Below are 16670 nucleotides of genomic sequence, written 5' to 3' on the forward strand. Positions count from 1 at the left end.
TCACAGAATCACCTAGGTTGGAAAAGACTTCTGAGATCATTGAGTCTTACCTGCGACCCAACACCCCTTGTCAACTAGACCATGGTACTAAGTGCCACATCCAGTCTCTTCTTAAATACCTCCAGAGGCGGTGAATCCACCACGTCCCTGGGGCATTCCAATGCCCAATCACCTCTTCTGTGAAGAAGTTCTTCCTAAGGTCCAACCTAAACCTCCCCTGGTGGAGCTTAAGACTGTGTCCTCTTGTCCTTTGCTAGTTATCTGGGAGAAGAGACTGACTTCCAGCTGGCTATGCATATTTATATACGGTAAATAAGCATTAACTGCTCATGAAATGGTGATAGCATTTAGACCCTCTTTTTTTTTTTTTTCCCACAAAAAAGAGACAACAGGCTTAAGGGTAATGACCACTTGGTATTTTGACCCCATTTGGAAACTCATTGACAGAATTTTGCAAGTTCTTCCTTCAATAAGCCATTACATCTGGTTTAACTCTTTTTATGACAAGACTGTACTTATTCTAGACTTTCATGTAGCTTTCCAAGTGGCAATACAACAATCATGTAATATTGAATTTAGAACAACTACATGATTATACAAAGAGGCTTTATTTCAAAGAAACAGTAAGTTGTTATATGTATGCAATAACTAACTGTGCTTACAGATTCAATTTCTGAATCTTTTCACAAGAAATTCTACTCTTAATACAAAAAAATATTTATTTATACAAACCCCCCAAAAAACATCATAGTACAGAGTGCCAACATTTACATGTAAAGACCTTAGATGTCAAATCAGGTTTTCAGAGCAGTTTAAAAGTGGTTTACCACTTTTGATCGCATATAGTTTCTCATATAAACTCAACCTTTTAGATCTCTGTCCTTCAGAAGTTCATACTTTTAAATCGTTCTTTAAGCACATCGGAATCTTCATCACTATCTGTACTACTGAAGTTTGTATCAAAATCCAGCTCATCCTCCAATCCACTGCTCTCTTGGCTGGTTTTAGTAGTCTCCCTCTCAGTTCTGCCTTGTCCTTTGTCAATCCTGCAGAAAGCAAGATGGATGTTATCACCACCCACTTCTGGAATTTAAACAAGAATGGGATGGAAGATAGAATACTCTCCCAATATTTCATATCAGTATGGGATGAATGATGGCAGGAGGTGGGAAGAAGAAGGAGGAGGGGAACAATAACCTAAAGTTACTTTCACATTGAATAGCAAAGATATAGAACACAGTAAAGTACGTATTTTATACATCAAAAAGTATTTCATATGGAAGAGTCTGTGAAGGAAAAAAATAAATAAATTAACAGCTTGATCACCTAAGCAACTGCTGGACAGCTGTTGCTGTCCACAGTAAATTAAAGTGTTTTATGCATCATACTCAGTAAAGAGACAGTCAAAGAACAAAAACCCCCAAACTCTAATAAATATACTGTGGTAACTGTGCTCAATATCAGTCCTTGTTTAGTTTTTCTGTTCACTAGTAACTGAATCACCAAGTGACAGACAAAATGCAAACAGTAAGTTGGCTTATGCATATTTTATGATGCTCTACACTAAAATCTGTTTTGAAGTGCTTTGCTCTTAAGGAAGATGTGCAATTCACCCTTTGGTGTTAGAAGTCTTATCTGAGTACAACTTTTTTTGGCTCAGCCTCACTAACATCAATAAGCACTTCACCCCCAGTTTCATAAGAAGAAAGTGAGGAAATTTACTCCTGCTGATTCCTGTTAGAATTATTCAGAATATGGCGTAAAGTACAACAGCTTCTTGGCAATTTCCAAACAAGGTTTATTAAAAGGGGAAGAAACAGTGCAGTACTGAAACTATATAAACTATAAGGTACTTACGGAATTACTATTTCCTCTTCTTTTCCACATTTTGCACAGATTTCTAGTTTACTAGCACATGGCCGACAAATAATATGATAAGGATCTTTTACAGTCTTCTGGAGGCACTTCACACTGTGAAGAGAAAGAAAACATGATTAAAAAATATTGTGGACACATATCAAACATTCTGTGTTCAAACACAATACAGACATATTCTTCAAAAGAGGAACAACTTGTTTTATGCCAGTTTCAAGTAAAACAACCAGTGTTTCAACAAGTAGCACTATCAATATCATTGCCTTTTATCTCCCTCCTATACCTTTTTCAGGAAGAATTATTAAAACAAGAACTGAAAAAGAAACACTAAATCAAGAATTTTTATATTTGAAGTGACAAAAGAAAGGTTTCCATTCATCTCACTAGGTAGTTTTTATTTTTAAAGTTGCATAACTACTTCTTCTCGTTTAATGATAAAAGTAGAATACGGTATAAAAAGGTACATGGATTTTACAAATAAAAAGCTTTCAGTTCAAACGCTGCTCTTAAACTTATCAGCATAAACTGAGTCAGTGCTGGACTTTGTTTTCTATGAACACAAGCCTGCATGGAAAAGTATTCTCAACAAACCCAACCTAATTATGTAGAGGTCTTGGCCTATTCTTTTTCAAAATATGATAAAACCCTGTAGATTAAGCAATTTCCAAAATGCTATGGCTTAACATTGAGCTGATGTTTCTAAAGCCTTGTATCTTTGGAGAACATAACCCAGAACAATATACTCCATGTAATGCAGCTGTCTTAGAAGTCACTTCTTGGTTCTCATGCCCCCAAAAGTAAACGAACTGTAACAGCAACAATATTAATGACTTTTTAATCTAATGAAGGTAAAAATAAAATACATCATCTACTCAGGGAACTGCACAAATACATCTACAGAACCTCTTCAAGCAGTTCCTGAGTATTTCAGAAGAATGCAACACATGAACACTGAGCAAGCTACTGTGACAAACCTGGCTGCATCACACACCACAGCCCAGCTGTGGTTTCTCTGGGTTCAGTGTTTCACTGCTGAAACACCGGCTGTTCTGCTACCACAGGAGGGTAAGGACCTGAGCAAATAAGAAGTAAGCAGAGAGCATCTAGTTTGGAAAATTAAAATAATGTATAGGTTTGTGATAGGTTAAAATATTTATCATCTTTGTTATGCACTTATACAAAACCACGTAATACAGAACTGTGTGCAAACAATGCCAGCATTTTAATATTTAGGAAATTATAGTTTCTTACAGAAAAGGAGCAAACGTGCTAAGAGGTATTGAAATGCATGTATCGCAAACATTTGTGAAGTACAAAAGTTAAGAGGTGTGCAGATTCCTCTAGTACTGACTTGAAACAAGGACTTAGAAAATTGTGTTACAACAGGTCCAGTTTGAATTTTTATTCAGGAGGACACACTGCAAGTCTTGGAAATTTCCAGGTCCACAGTTCAACCATTTTTAACAGCAAAGAGGGAAGCAGTTGCTTTTCCTCTGTGTTTTCTATCCAAAAGTTTAAGGTAAAAGAATAATGAATTAGAAAATTAATTTTAATTCATTAATACAAATTTAAAATTTTTGATTGCTTATATATTGTCACTGCAGACTCCAAATTTTAGAAATGTTACATAGTAGCAGCTCCTTAAGTTTCCAAAACAAGAATATTTTCCAAAAGTTCAAAAACTACATGATCAGCAATTAACACAAAGTATCTTAACTCACCATTTTTTAGGTTTTGATAGTAGTTTGTACTTGCTGAATTTTACTCGCCACTCCAAGATACCTTTGCAATGCTGACATACACCATCATGAAGCTTAGCATTTATTTTCTAAGTAAATAAATAAAAACAAAAATACATTGAAGATTTCCTACTGTAATAAGTGTAATCTTGCTTAGAAAGCATTTCCATCAATCATATGATTAATACAGTATTTAGAAATATGTTTACTTGATCTTAACATTAATAATTTTACAAAACAGATTTAAGAATAAAAGAGCTTGGAAATATACCATTTTTATCCAAAGAAGGCAACTCACAAGACTTAAGATTTAAGTTATTATTGCTCAAGTTATCACTATACTACATACTTCAAATAGCCTTAGGATTTTTTTCTCAGATAACAATAAAGTAGAATCCAAACACTATTTGCAGTCAAACCATTCAATCCCTCTCTAACCCTAACCTTCTTTTATGAAAAACTAATACATTTTTGCTCTCATGTAACTAAGATAGAATCCTCAAAATGGTCATTTAAACAACAGAGTATTTTCAACACAATCAAAATTTACCTTAAGATCTCCAAAACATTTTGTTTTACCTTGCTTAGAAATATAAAATGTCAATTTGCCAATACTATTTGTGCAAGAGAAGTTATTCTGAGATAGAAAGTAGTACCAAACCACACTGCCACCTTAAATAACAGGCAACATATACTTGTATGTTCAACATAGTTTTATTTCTCCTCTATCTAAGAATGACAGCAGTAACATTATCTATCGTATGGATGTTGTATTCATTCAGAAATTTAAAAAAGAAATTTCACAATTAAGAAATTGCATGTAATAAAAAAATCATTGTGCCTTTTTTAGACTTAAAAATGGCTACCACACTAACATTACATTATTAAGATGGTCTAAACCACATCTACCTCTTAGAATACCTAAAATCCGTTCATTGGAACGGATTGTGTATTAATTTGGATTACAGTTCATGTTATTCTTTTTCAAATAAACCAAAAGTTCTATGAATATGAATATTCCATTGAGTATATTCTATGAATATAACATGTTCTGAAGTATTTTCCTGCTTTTATGACCCACAAGAGCTTCTCTCTACTCCACAAAGTTCTACTTCGATACATTAGACAAACAACAAGCCCGGTTTTAAAAATACAGTATCATATTCTATGTTTGTGGCAGAGAAAATGCTACTTCCAAGTGAGAGTATAATCTGGGACTTGTTTTCCATTGTCTCCATTTTTACTAAACTTCCACCATTTGGTAGGAGTTTTCCCATGGTGTGGTTAACTGAAGGTGTGGTGTACTCTGACAATTTCAATTAAAATAAAACTATTTTCCAAATTATCAATTACAGACTTTGCACATTAGGAAATCAAAGAAACAAGGTTTTGCAGACTGCTTGAATATTGAATACAGAAAGGTGTGGTTCTGAGGTATCATGAATTACATTTTCCAAGAAACACAAACATTTGGCTAATGTACAAACTTTCTGAGACAAGAAAATAATCAGTAAGTTTTCAGCATCAGTAACTTCTCCCTGTTAGAGGGCTCACAGTTCAAACCACTGTGAGCACAGTGTTCAGTGTTTCAAAATTCATGCCATTCGAAGATAAGCCTTATTTTCAGTGCTTGACCAGCACTGAAATAAGGCTCCAGTAAGCTTCTATCAACCTGCAAATTAACCTGAACTTTCCAGTTTTCCCTCTCACTCGCCTGACTTGCACTGATTGGTAATGCAGGAGGGGGGACAGACACAAACACTGTAATTTGTATTTCCAGATGCTCTTTACTGTTTTCTGCTATTTTCTAGTATTGCTAGGGCAAAACCCAATGAATATCAAAAGACTGCAGTAGTTTAAGCTGAAGACAGACAGTTGTCTTTCCAAAGGCACTCCTGAAGGAAAACCACCTCATTTCCCACAACACATCCTGACACAATAGCTGCTGGCTGGGGCTGGAGCTACAGTACCAAGTGATGGAGAGACAGGCTCAGCCATGAGTAAGGCACTTGGAATGCAAGAGGCCAGGCTCAGGACTGCATGTGGCATAAACAGTGTAGAAGAATGAAACAGAAACTACTTCACCTCTCATCTGAAGCAAAACCAAAGTTTGTCAAACAGGCAGCCTATGATAAATTCTGCTAAGCATCTGCTATAGAACAAGGAAATATGCAAAGCTATTATTAATGAAGATTTATAAAGCTATTCTCTTTCCCAATACGCTTACCATCTGGCTCCAGAATACACAACAATCACACAGTGATTTCTTTTTCTTTTTTTAATCAGGCTGAAACACTGGCCATCCTGAAAGCCCAAGATGGCAAGGACGGAGGAGCAGCATAGCAGGGCATAGGCAATCCAGGAGGTTCCTAGCATGCACTGATGACAACTTTCCAAGACTGAAGAGCCAATGAGAGGAGGTGCTATGCTGCACCTTGTTCTCACCAACAAGAAGGGGCTGGTGGGCAATGTGAAGTCCAGGGGCAGCCTGGGCTGCAGTGACCATGAAGAAGTGGAGTTTAAGATCCTTGGGTCAGTGAGGAGGGTGAGAGAAAGCTCACTGCCCTGGACTTCAGAGAGTAGTGTCTTCAAGGACCTCCTTGGTAGAGTGCTGTGGGATAGAACTCTAGAGGGAAGAGGGGTCCAAGAGAGCTCGATGATATTCAAGGATTGTCTCCTCTATTCTCAAGAGCAATGCATCCCTACGAAGAGGAAATCAAGGAAGAAAACCAGGAGGCCTGCATGGATGAACAAGCTCCTGGACAAACTTAAACATAAACAGGTAGCTCAGAGAGGGTGGAAGCAGGGAAAGGTAGCCTGAAAGGAATACACAGAAATTGTCCAAACAGCCAGGGAGATGGTTAGGAAAGCTAAAGCACTGGCAGAACTAAATCCGGCCAAGGATATCGAAGGTAACAAAAAAAAGGTCTTCTTTAGGTACATCAGCAGTAAAAGAAAGACTAGGGAAAATGTGGGTCCTCTCTGGAAGGATGCCGAAGACCTCATTACTCAGGACAAGAAGAAGGGATTTGGACTGCGGGATCAAGTGCACCCTCAGCAAGTTCTCCCATGACACCAAGCTGTGTGGCACGGTCAACCCACTGGAGGGAAGGGATGTCATCCAGAGGGATCTGGACCGGCTTGAGAGGTGGGCCTGTGTGAACCTTGTGAAATTTAACTAGACCAAGTGCAAGGTGCTACACCTGGGTCAGAGCAATCCCAAGCACAAATATACGGTGGGTGGAGAGCAGCTCTGAGGAAAAGGACTGTGGGGTTGCTGGTGAATGAGAAGCTGGACATGAGCCAGCAATGTGTATTCACAGCCCAGGAAGTCAACTGTGTCCTGGGCTGCATCAAAAGCAGCGTGGCCAGTAGGTCAAGGGAGGTGATTCTGCCCCTCTGCTCCGCTCTTGTGAGACCCCATCTGGAGTACTGCGTCCAGCTCTGGGGTTCTCAACATAAGAAAGACATGAACAAGTCCAGAGATGACCACTAAGTTAATCACAGGGCTGGAACATCTCTCCTATGAAGACAGGGTGAGAGAGTTTGGCTGTTTAGCCTAGAGAAGGATCCATGGAGACCTCAGAGCACCTTCCAGTACGTAACGGGGTTATAAGAGAGGTAGAAGGGACTTTTTACAAGAGGATATAGTGATGCGACAAGGAGAAATTACTTCAAACTGAAAAAGAATAGGTTTAGATCAGATATTAGGAAAAAACTCTTTATTGTCAAGGTGGTGAGGCATTGGAACAGGTTGCCCAGAGAAGTTATAAATTCTCCATTTCTCAAAGTGTTTAAGGCTAGGTTGTATGGAGCTCTGAGCAACCTGGTCTAGTGGAAGGGATCCCTGCCCACGGCAGTGAGGGCAGAACTAGATGATCTTTAAGGTCCCTTTCAACCCAAACCATTCTATGAGTCTATAATCACATTTATGTGTGCCAAAAATCACATTTAGGGTCCTGATCAAGGCATAAATACACCTGGATTTTTCAACCTTGTTACCTGCAGGACCATAAATCTTACACAGCTACTCAAAGAAATCACATAGCATCTGCTCAGAAGGTAACAAACTGGAAGAAAGAAAACAGCTTTTAAGTTCTAATTTCCTCCTTCTAAAAGGCACACATACAGCCTCTTCCTCCCCCTCAGCAATTTCCTGCATTTTTTACTCAATGTTGACACTTCAAGTATGGGACAGTGTAGTTAATCATTGGCTTAGCACATCTGAATACAAGAGAGATTATGACTCTACAATCCCTCTACCAGACTGTTGGTTTAGAAAGTCAATAGAGAATGATGGATTGATGTAAAGCAGGCAATTACAGAGCTTAACCTTGACTTGTGTTTGTCTTTTACATTTATTTTGATCAGAAAAAAAAGCATGATATTTAAATGCAACTATTACTAAAACAAGTTGACAATTTACTGTGTTTTTTTACACTGAATACAATATTTTCTTTGACCAAAAAAAGGTAATATACCACTTCCAAAAGCAATGCAGACTAAAGAAGTTTAAAGAAAGCTGTCCCTAATGAAAGATTTCAATAAGCTGTTTTTTCGGATTTTTGAAATCACTAAAGAACATCTGAGAGTAAGTTCTCCTAACAAACTGGAAGATAAACTTTTCTGGTTTCTCAGTTCCCAGTCAGAATGGGGAAGTCACCAGTAAAATCAAAGAAACCCCTCTGCTGCTTACTTTTCCTATTAATAGTCACCTATTATCCTATTATATTTTGTATATTGTTTAAACTTTCATGTACTCATATTTTCTTCTTTTGCCCATTTGCTTGCTTTCCTTTAAGGGTGTAAAAAACCAACAATCACACAAACAGCTGCATAAGGCTTGTCAACTTCATTATTCCCCTCCAACTTTTCTACCCAGCTTTTACACCCAAATAGGAGGTAGTGCTTGTGGTCTGAAATTAATTTCTTGGTGTGAAAACTACTTCAACAGGTTAGATTATGTTTCTGTCACAGCAGTTTTTCTGGGATTTTCCTTATGCTCATTTCTCTGTTTTAGACAATAGTGCTCTCTTTGCCATACTTTGCTTCAATGACAAGTGCAACTCATCTAGTGCTTACAGTAGATCTATATATTCTCCAAAGAAATTACAGTTATGCAATACGTAAACAGACAGACATAAACAATCTTAACCTATGAAGTCACAAAATATTCCATGTGCACCCTATATACACACAGTTGTACATTAAGGAATCAACATCCTCTGCTCACAAAACCTAATAATAAAACACTTAACATCCTGCCAAAAGCAGTTCAGAATGTATTAAAGTAAACACATGCATCTACACCTACTAACTTGGCAAATAAAATAATCCCTAGCTTAAACTAGCATTAAAGCACTCACAAGCAAGGTGTAATGACAGGGTTTCAAAGAAGCTTCAGCATCTGTTTGTAAATTTCTAATTATATGTGAATCCATGAGTATTTTGATTTTCTCTATTGAAAGCAGACTCCTGCTATTGAGCACACATCAGTAGTCTATTCTGCTGTAAATGAATGTAATGTTAACGCCACCCACAAATTTTCTTGTCAGAAACACAGGTGACACTGGTTCAATCAACAAGGATGAATGCAGCACTTCCGAACAATTGCACTTCTCAGAGAAACAAAACTCCCCAGGATTTGCAGCACATCACTATAAGACAGTTATAGCAGATCAGTGCAGACTAGCAAATGTGAAACTGAGATGGCAGATTTCAGGGTTCTAAGACATATTTCACCAGCTGAAATTAAGTCTCCCATAGAGCTTCACTTGCTCATATACTCTATCAGTGTTACTTGAAATTTCTTTTTCTACAGATACTTTCTCATCAAGTGTATTTCAAATTTTAATCAACACATGGATGTCTATATAGCATTTAAGGGGGAACTGGAAGGACTGTCAGTCAACTCTCAACACATAGCCCAGAAAGAATGGAAAACACACGAAGACAACCCCCCACACCCACACACACCATATACACCTTGTGCAACCACTCATTCCCTCTCTCACTCTCCCCACTACTTCCAAAGTTGAGTTAGAGTCCAGAACAGATGTTATATTTGCTCCTATTCTCCCTACATGAGAGGCTACAACCCAAGCCTGAAGGTACTTCTGAACACAGAATAACAGGGATAGCTAGAGAATAAACTTTAGCCTATCAAGCAACCATATGTTGCAGCAAGAGCATAAGCTAAAAACACTGCAATGCTGTTATCTGACAATTCCAGTTGGGCACTGGTTTATCTCTATCTCCCTTCTGTGCTTCAAGTCAGGATCACTGACTCAGCATCTAATCTATATTCACCTGCTCTGTTCCTACTGCCTTCCCACAGCCTCATCCACTGTCTCCAATAAGTTATTTATCCATATATCCAGCTGAAAATCTAGCGGACATCAACACAATGGTAAAGCTGAGGTACAGAGTTAAAAACAGTTGAAATTTAGGCAAATGTGGATTATCATCTGGGTTGTACTTAATGAAAGGAAAGAAATGGAGAAAAAAATCAGTCATCGAGGTGTAAATATGAATCACTTTGTGGTTTACCATCTTACTACAATGGAGTTTTAAATGTTCTCATTGAATGATACCTGTTTTCATTTCTGGAACTACTGCAGCTTTCATGATGAATTATGTAATGTGCTTTACATAAAATGCATAATCATACAACATAATGTATGATCCTCACCTCAGTACTCCAAAGAGCTGTTCTGGAATATACCATTTAAATCAAAAACCCATAAACAAATTCTAAGAGTCAATCACTAAGAACACAGTGTCTTACCCTGCCCTGGCTATTCATTCTTCAGCTCACTCTAAAATGCAAGCTTTCCCAGCACTATTGTAGCAAATACAGTAGAAAGGCCGTGTACTTTAACACAAGTGTGTTTCACTTCAACAAGCCTATTCCAGAGTAATGTTGTAGTAAAGACTAATCATTAGAGGAAAGATGGATCTTTTGCAAGTAACCAGATCTATGGCCTTTAAGATTAGAAATGGCCAAGGTCAGTGACAAAGAGCACAAAACCTTTCAGAAAACCACAAAACAACTGGATAACGACTGTCAGCAGAGAAAAGTCAAAATACTATTAGATCAGTTTCCTCTGCAGATACTGCTTCATCAAAAGAAGCAGCAATTACACTATAAATAACCACCTCAACTCCACACACTGTACAACCTGAAGTCACTGTAGTAAATATTCAATATTGGTAATTCAAAGGACAAATGCAGCAGGATCCAAATTTTAAGTTAATAAGCATTTTGTAGCCTTTAAAGATAGTATTGCATTGGACAGTGTGTAACAGTAGACAGGCCAAACACCAAAACAAAACGCATCTCTTCCCCCTACCACACACCTAACCTAACCTCAGGATAGGAAGCACCTTCTTAGGACACTTCTTCCCTGTGCTCAGCCCTCTCCATGAACTGGCAGGATCAGAAAGAAAAGAAATAATTTGCTTGAAACAGAAAGGAAAAAGATACAAATTGATGCCCACAGTAAACCTTGGTTACATTAAAAAATTACATTTATAGGAGTGCACGGTATTTTGTTCTATAGGATATAAAATATTTTAAAAGGGAAGAAAAACAGCCATGTGGGTATTAAAGTCACAAAACTGATGTCAGAATTCAGTTTCTCTTAAAAGACTTTTCTGATAGACCAACTCTCGAGGATATTTTTGTGTATGTATGTCACGGCTGGGCTTCGCAAACGAGGATTTGGGAAAGGCTCTACCCACATTTGCTACAAGTGCGCTGGTGGCTAGTGAGGCCAATATGAGATAGAAAAGTTTGGTTGCAAAAGGCACAGCAGAAAAACTCCTTAGGTGACAGGATTCTTTCTGTGTTGTCTTTTCTCCTCGAGAGTGATCCTGTGTGCGTTTAAGTGTTATAGATGGTGTGTCTCCAGACTCCCGACTGGAGGCCAGAGAAGACCAGTTATGATGATCAAGATGGCCAAGGCTGAGATGTTGTTTCAGGGAGTCCTTGTATCTTCTCTTTGGGGCTCCTCTCTTGCAGCAGCCAGTGGTAAGTTCACCACAAAGCAAGATCTTAGGGAGGCAGTGGTCCTTCATCCTGGAGACGTGCCCTGCCCAGCACAGCTGTGTTCTCATCAACATGGCCTCAATGCTTGTTCTAGAACAGACGTATTAGTCACATAATCTGACCAGTGGATGTTTAGGATTGTACAGAGACAGCGTTGATGGAAGCGTTCTAGGAGTCACAGGTGGTGGCGGTAAATGCCCCGTTATTCAGAACCATATAAGAGAATAGACAGCACTATGGCTCTGTAAACACTGATCTTTGTACTTTTCTTCAAGTGTTTATTTCACCAAACTCTTTTATGGAGTTTTCCAAAAGCACTATACGCCTTTGCTAACCTATTGTCTATCTCTCAGTCAATCTTAGCGTACAAGGAGATGAGGCTGCCTAGGTAATTAGACTGCTGGACTGATTTGAGCTCTGATTCGCCAATGGTGATATGGGGATGATGGAAGACTTCCTGAGGTGCCGGTTGATAGAGAACCTCTGTCTTCTTTAAGCTGACTTCCAGCCCAAAGAGCTTAGCAGCATCTGCAAAGCAGGATGTTAAACACTGCAGAGCTGCTTCTGTGTGGGCAACAAGGGCGGCGTCATCAGCGCAAAGCCGCTCCTGGAAAAGATGGTTTAAGGTCTTGGCATGGGCCTTCAGTCGCCTTAGGTTGAAAAGGCTTCCATCAGTACGGTATCGAATGTAGATACCATCTTCTTCATCGAGGTCTGCTGTGGCCCTTTGGAGCATCATGCTGAAAAAGATTGTGAATAGGGTTGGTGCAAGAATGCAGCCTTGTTTCACACCACTGGTTATTAGAAAGGGCTCAGAAAGTGTATCGCCGTATCTGACTTGGCCGTGTTGATCCTCATGAAGTGAGATGATCATTTTAAGGAACTTGGGAGGACAACCTAAACGTTCCAAAATCTGCCATAGACCTTTTCTGCTCACAGTATCAAAAGCCTTGGTAAGGTCAACAAAAGTTGCATAGAGATCTTTGTTCTGTTCCCTACACTTCTCTTGCAGTTGTCTGAGAACAAACACCATGTCTTGTGGTACTCCTGTTGGCTCTGAAACCACGTTGGCTTTCAGGTAGAATTCCTTCTGCTATAGTGGGTATTAGTCTGTTCAAAAGTATTCTTGCCAGGATTTTGCCAGCAATGGAGAGCAGAGTAATACCACGGTAATTTGAACAGTCTGATTTATCTCCTTTCTTCTTACACAAAGTGATGATGACTGCATTACAAAGGTCTGATGGTAGTTCACCTAGTTCCCAACAGCACACCACAAACTCGTGAAATTTAGCATGGATTGCAAGGCCCCCATGTTTCCAGACTTCGGGTGGAATTCCATCAACCCCAGCTGCCTTGCCAGTTTTCACCTGCTGTATGGCCTTAAGAGTTTCTCCCATAGTAGGGGCAGTGTCCAATTCATTCTTCACCGGTTGTTGTGTGATGGACTGAATTGCTGAGTCTTGAACTACACGGCTAGTACTGAAAAGTCTGAAAGTGTTCAGACCATCGATTCAGAATGGAGATTTTATCTGTTAGAAGCATTTGACCATCTGCACTGAGTAGAGGGCTTTGGACCTGGTATGTAGGCCCGTATGCTGTTTTCAAGGCCTCATAGAATCCTCTGTGATCACCTGTATCAGCGCATAACTGAATTTTTCCTGCTAGATTGACCCACCACTTGTTCTGGATGCCACGGAGTTGCTGTTGGAGCTTGCTGCATGCAAGATGAAAGGCTGCTTTCCTTACATGACAAGATGGCTGAGCAAGGTGTGCTTGGTGAGCAGATCTCTTTTTCCTCAACAATTCCTGGATCTCTTGATTGTTTTCATCAAACCAGTCCTTTTTCTTCTTGTAGGAGAACCCTAAGGATTCTTCAGAGGACTGCAGGATGCTATTTTTAATAGGTTGCCAAAGTGTTTCAGGAGAGGGATCTATAGAATGATTTTCAAGCCTAGTTTGAAGATTTGCCTGGAATCTGTCTCTCACTGTGGCTGTTTGAAGATTGTTAACTTGGAGTCTCCTCCTTGGAATACCGCCCCTTATAGGTCTGAACTTAAGGCTGAAGTTAAATTTACAATGCACAGGGCGATGATCTGTTTGGCATTCTGCACTGGGCATCACGTGGGTATGATGGACATCGCAGACATCTCTCTGTCGCACCAAGACATAATCAGTGAGGTGCCAATGCTTAGATCTGGGATGCATCCAGGTTGTCTTCAGACTATTTTTCTGCTGAAAGATAGTGTTGGTGATGGTGAGCTGTTGCTCCGCACAGAATTCCAGCAGAAGGCGACCATTATCATTGCAGTTTCCAACACCATGCTTGCCTAAAACTCCTTTCCAGGCTTCGAAGTTCTTTCCTACTCTGGCATTGAAATCACCAAGGATTATGATCTTATCATCTGCGGGAATCTTTTGGGTAAGGCGGCACAGGTCAGTATAAAATTTATCTTTTTCGGCAGGGTCAGCTTGGAGAGTTGAGGCACATATACTAAAGAGGACAACGTGTTGCTTGTTGTGTAGTGGGAGGTGCAGGACATAACGCCATCAGAATGACCTGTCGGCAGATTTTCAAGTTTAGGAACAATGGAGTTTTTAATCATGAAGCCAACTCTGAAAGATGCCTTTCAGTTTTGGGTTTACCTGACCAAAAGAGAGTATAACTGGCACCATGTTCTCTAAGGCTGCCTTCCTCATGGAGACAAACCTCATTGAGAGCAGCAATGTTCATGTTGAGTTGTGACAGTTCATGGGCGATTAGGGCAGAAAGGCGCTCAGGACGACCACCATCTGCAGTATCAAGCATGGTTCTAATGTTCCAGCATGCGAGTGTCAATTTGGGTACACCTTTGAAGGCAGGTGTATGCCTTTGTTTCTTAGACTTTGTTTGACCGCATCAGAAATGCCCGTTGGCCATGGTTAACCAACTGGGTGAAGGGTGGCTTTGGTTAGGCCACCTTTTCTAGGCCCCTCTCTGTGTGGAGCAAGCAGTGCTCTCCTTGAAAAAGGCTGCTTGGTCATTCAGGATGCTGCCCAAAGAGACTGTCATCTCTGGGGTCAGTCTCAGGCGACCAATGTCCTGAACCTCCTGCATGCAGGGTTGGGTCTGTGGCTTCCAGTGCACCTTTCACCTGCCATTTCGACCTTCACCTCTTGCTACAGGGCTTTAAAAATGTGGATATCACTCTCGAGCCTGCACAGTGGATTTTTTAGGTGAGACGCAGCAAGCACAGAACAGGACCCACCCTTGAATCCTAAAGTTCATCTGCCAGGGCCTAGTGAGCTTGGATGGTGACAGTGAGGTCCTTAGGATGTAGGTTTAATTAGAGTATCCTTCTCTTGGATGGATGGCCTTACAGGGCTAAGAGAGCTCCATCTGCCTGGGTTTGGAATTAGAGTTGTCCTCCAAGGATGACTGCCTGAAGGTGTGTGTGCATGTAGCCTGACAGGAAAACACTCTCCTATCAGAGTTCATGCAGTGAATCACTCAATAAATAATACTGTCACTGCTTAGAGTCCCAGGAAAGCAGCCCGTTGAACCTGCAGAACTAGTTCTACAACATCTAAACGAACAACCAAAACAAACACACACAAAACCCAAATCTCCCTTTTTGGTGTCATGGCTTTAACCTACTACTTTCTTCCCCTTTTTACAGCCCAGTAAGGTTCAGTTAAAGGAACACTGACATGACAGCAATAGCACCAGATAAGTCTCTTCTAGAATGCTCATTTCTATTTTGTCTCATTCACCTTTCCAGTTTACCTTGTAAGAGGAAACACCCCCTCTCAGTCACACTACTTGTCTTCATACCCTCCCACAGTGCTAGTATGTTACCACAACTACAAGCATGAGTGTGTTCCAAGAATATATTGTAAAACATTTCCGCTTCCTTGCTTAGAAACAAAATACACAAAATAGTCTTCTGTAACAACAGTGCAAAGATATCAAACCATGGTAACGCGTGGGAAAAGCACTGACAGAATAGCTTCTTATGTAACTAATCAGAAAAGATGCTTCAGGGTTTTTTTAAGAAATTAAAGCAAACGTGAGTCAGTTTAAAGTCTCAAAAGTATACTAAGTGAAGCTCAAGATTTATATCGATGATGGGGGAGTTGTTCAAACTAAACAACTCCTGTTCAAATCTGAAAACTTCAAGATCCCTGAAGTATGACCATATAGTTACAAAGTTTGAGAAGTCCAAGCACCTTTCAGGAACTCACATGGATAACACCGCATGGAACGTTTAATTACTGCACTCACTGCACAAATGTGCTTTTTTTCAGTCTTCCTCTTAATAATTCTTTGGCTTAACGAGGTACTTTCATGTCACAAATATGATTCAAGTTTCACACCACACATCTGTGACAGCTTACTCAAGCGCCTTGTTCCGATCACTCCCTTAGCACCACTGTGTCTGGTTTGGGCAGGCCAGGGTGAAAGGTATCTCCAACACTAACGAAGAGGTGCCTCGGCTTCCACTGCCCCGTGACTTCGTCTGCAATCCCGAAGTTTTCCAGGACCCGGCACAGACCTCACAGGGGCAGGCCGTGGCTTCACAGGCCTCAGAGGGCCCTGTTCATAGTGTCGGCACCAAACCCTTTCCACCGCTCCGCCCTCAGGCGCTCCGCCGCCTCCGGAGGGGTCCCTTCTCCCGCTGGGACCTCTCCACACCCCTTGGGCCGCCCCCGCCTACCTTGAGCCGGGTGCTCGTGTCGTACTTGTCGTTCCTAAAGGCGCGGGCGTTCTGGTGGCGCTGGGGCCGCGTGCGGGACACGTTCCCCCGCTCCGAGCTCATTCCCGGCCGATCCCCTGCCCGGAACCGCCCCGCGCCCCCGGCGCTCGCGCACCCGCGCCCGCCGCCGCCGCCTCCCCCGCGCTCAGGCGGAGCCTCCTCGGCCGGGCAGCGCTGCGGCTGCGCCCCATTGGCGCTGGCGGCGCCGAAGCCCCGCCCGGCCGCCCCGGCCGCCCCGGCAGCCGCCGGCGCGGTGCAGTCTGCGGGGAGGCC

At 41.0% G+C, this 16670-nt stretch overlaps 1 protein-coding gene across 1 annotated transcript; it reads right to left on the minus strand.

Annotated features, from left to right (window-relative positions):
• Positions 1–500: 500 nt before the first annotated feature.
• On the minus strand, positions 501–16492 carry CUNH9orf85 (chromosome unknown C9orf85 homolog). Its single transcript, XM_008931762.3, has 4 exons — positions 16359–16492; positions 3597–3703; positions 1858–1971; positions 501–1046 (listed from the first exon to the last, which is right to left on the minus strand). The coding sequence occupies exons 1-4, from the start codon at positions 16458–16460 to the stop codon at positions 884–886; spliced, it is 486 nt and encodes a 161-aa protein (XP_008930010.1). The 5' UTR covers positions 16461–16492; the 3' UTR covers positions 501–883.
• Between the last annotated feature and the right edge of the window lie 178 nt (positions 16493–16670).

This window comes from Manacus vitellinus, unplaced genomic scaffold, assembly GCF_001715985.3.
Source record: "Manacus vitellinus isolate BGI_N305 unplaced genomic scaffold, ASM171598v3 scaffold_9_pilon, whole genome shotgun sequence".
Classification (NCBI taxonomy): domain Eukaryota; kingdom Metazoa; phylum Chordata; class Aves; order Passeriformes; family Pipridae; genus Manacus; species Manacus vitellinus.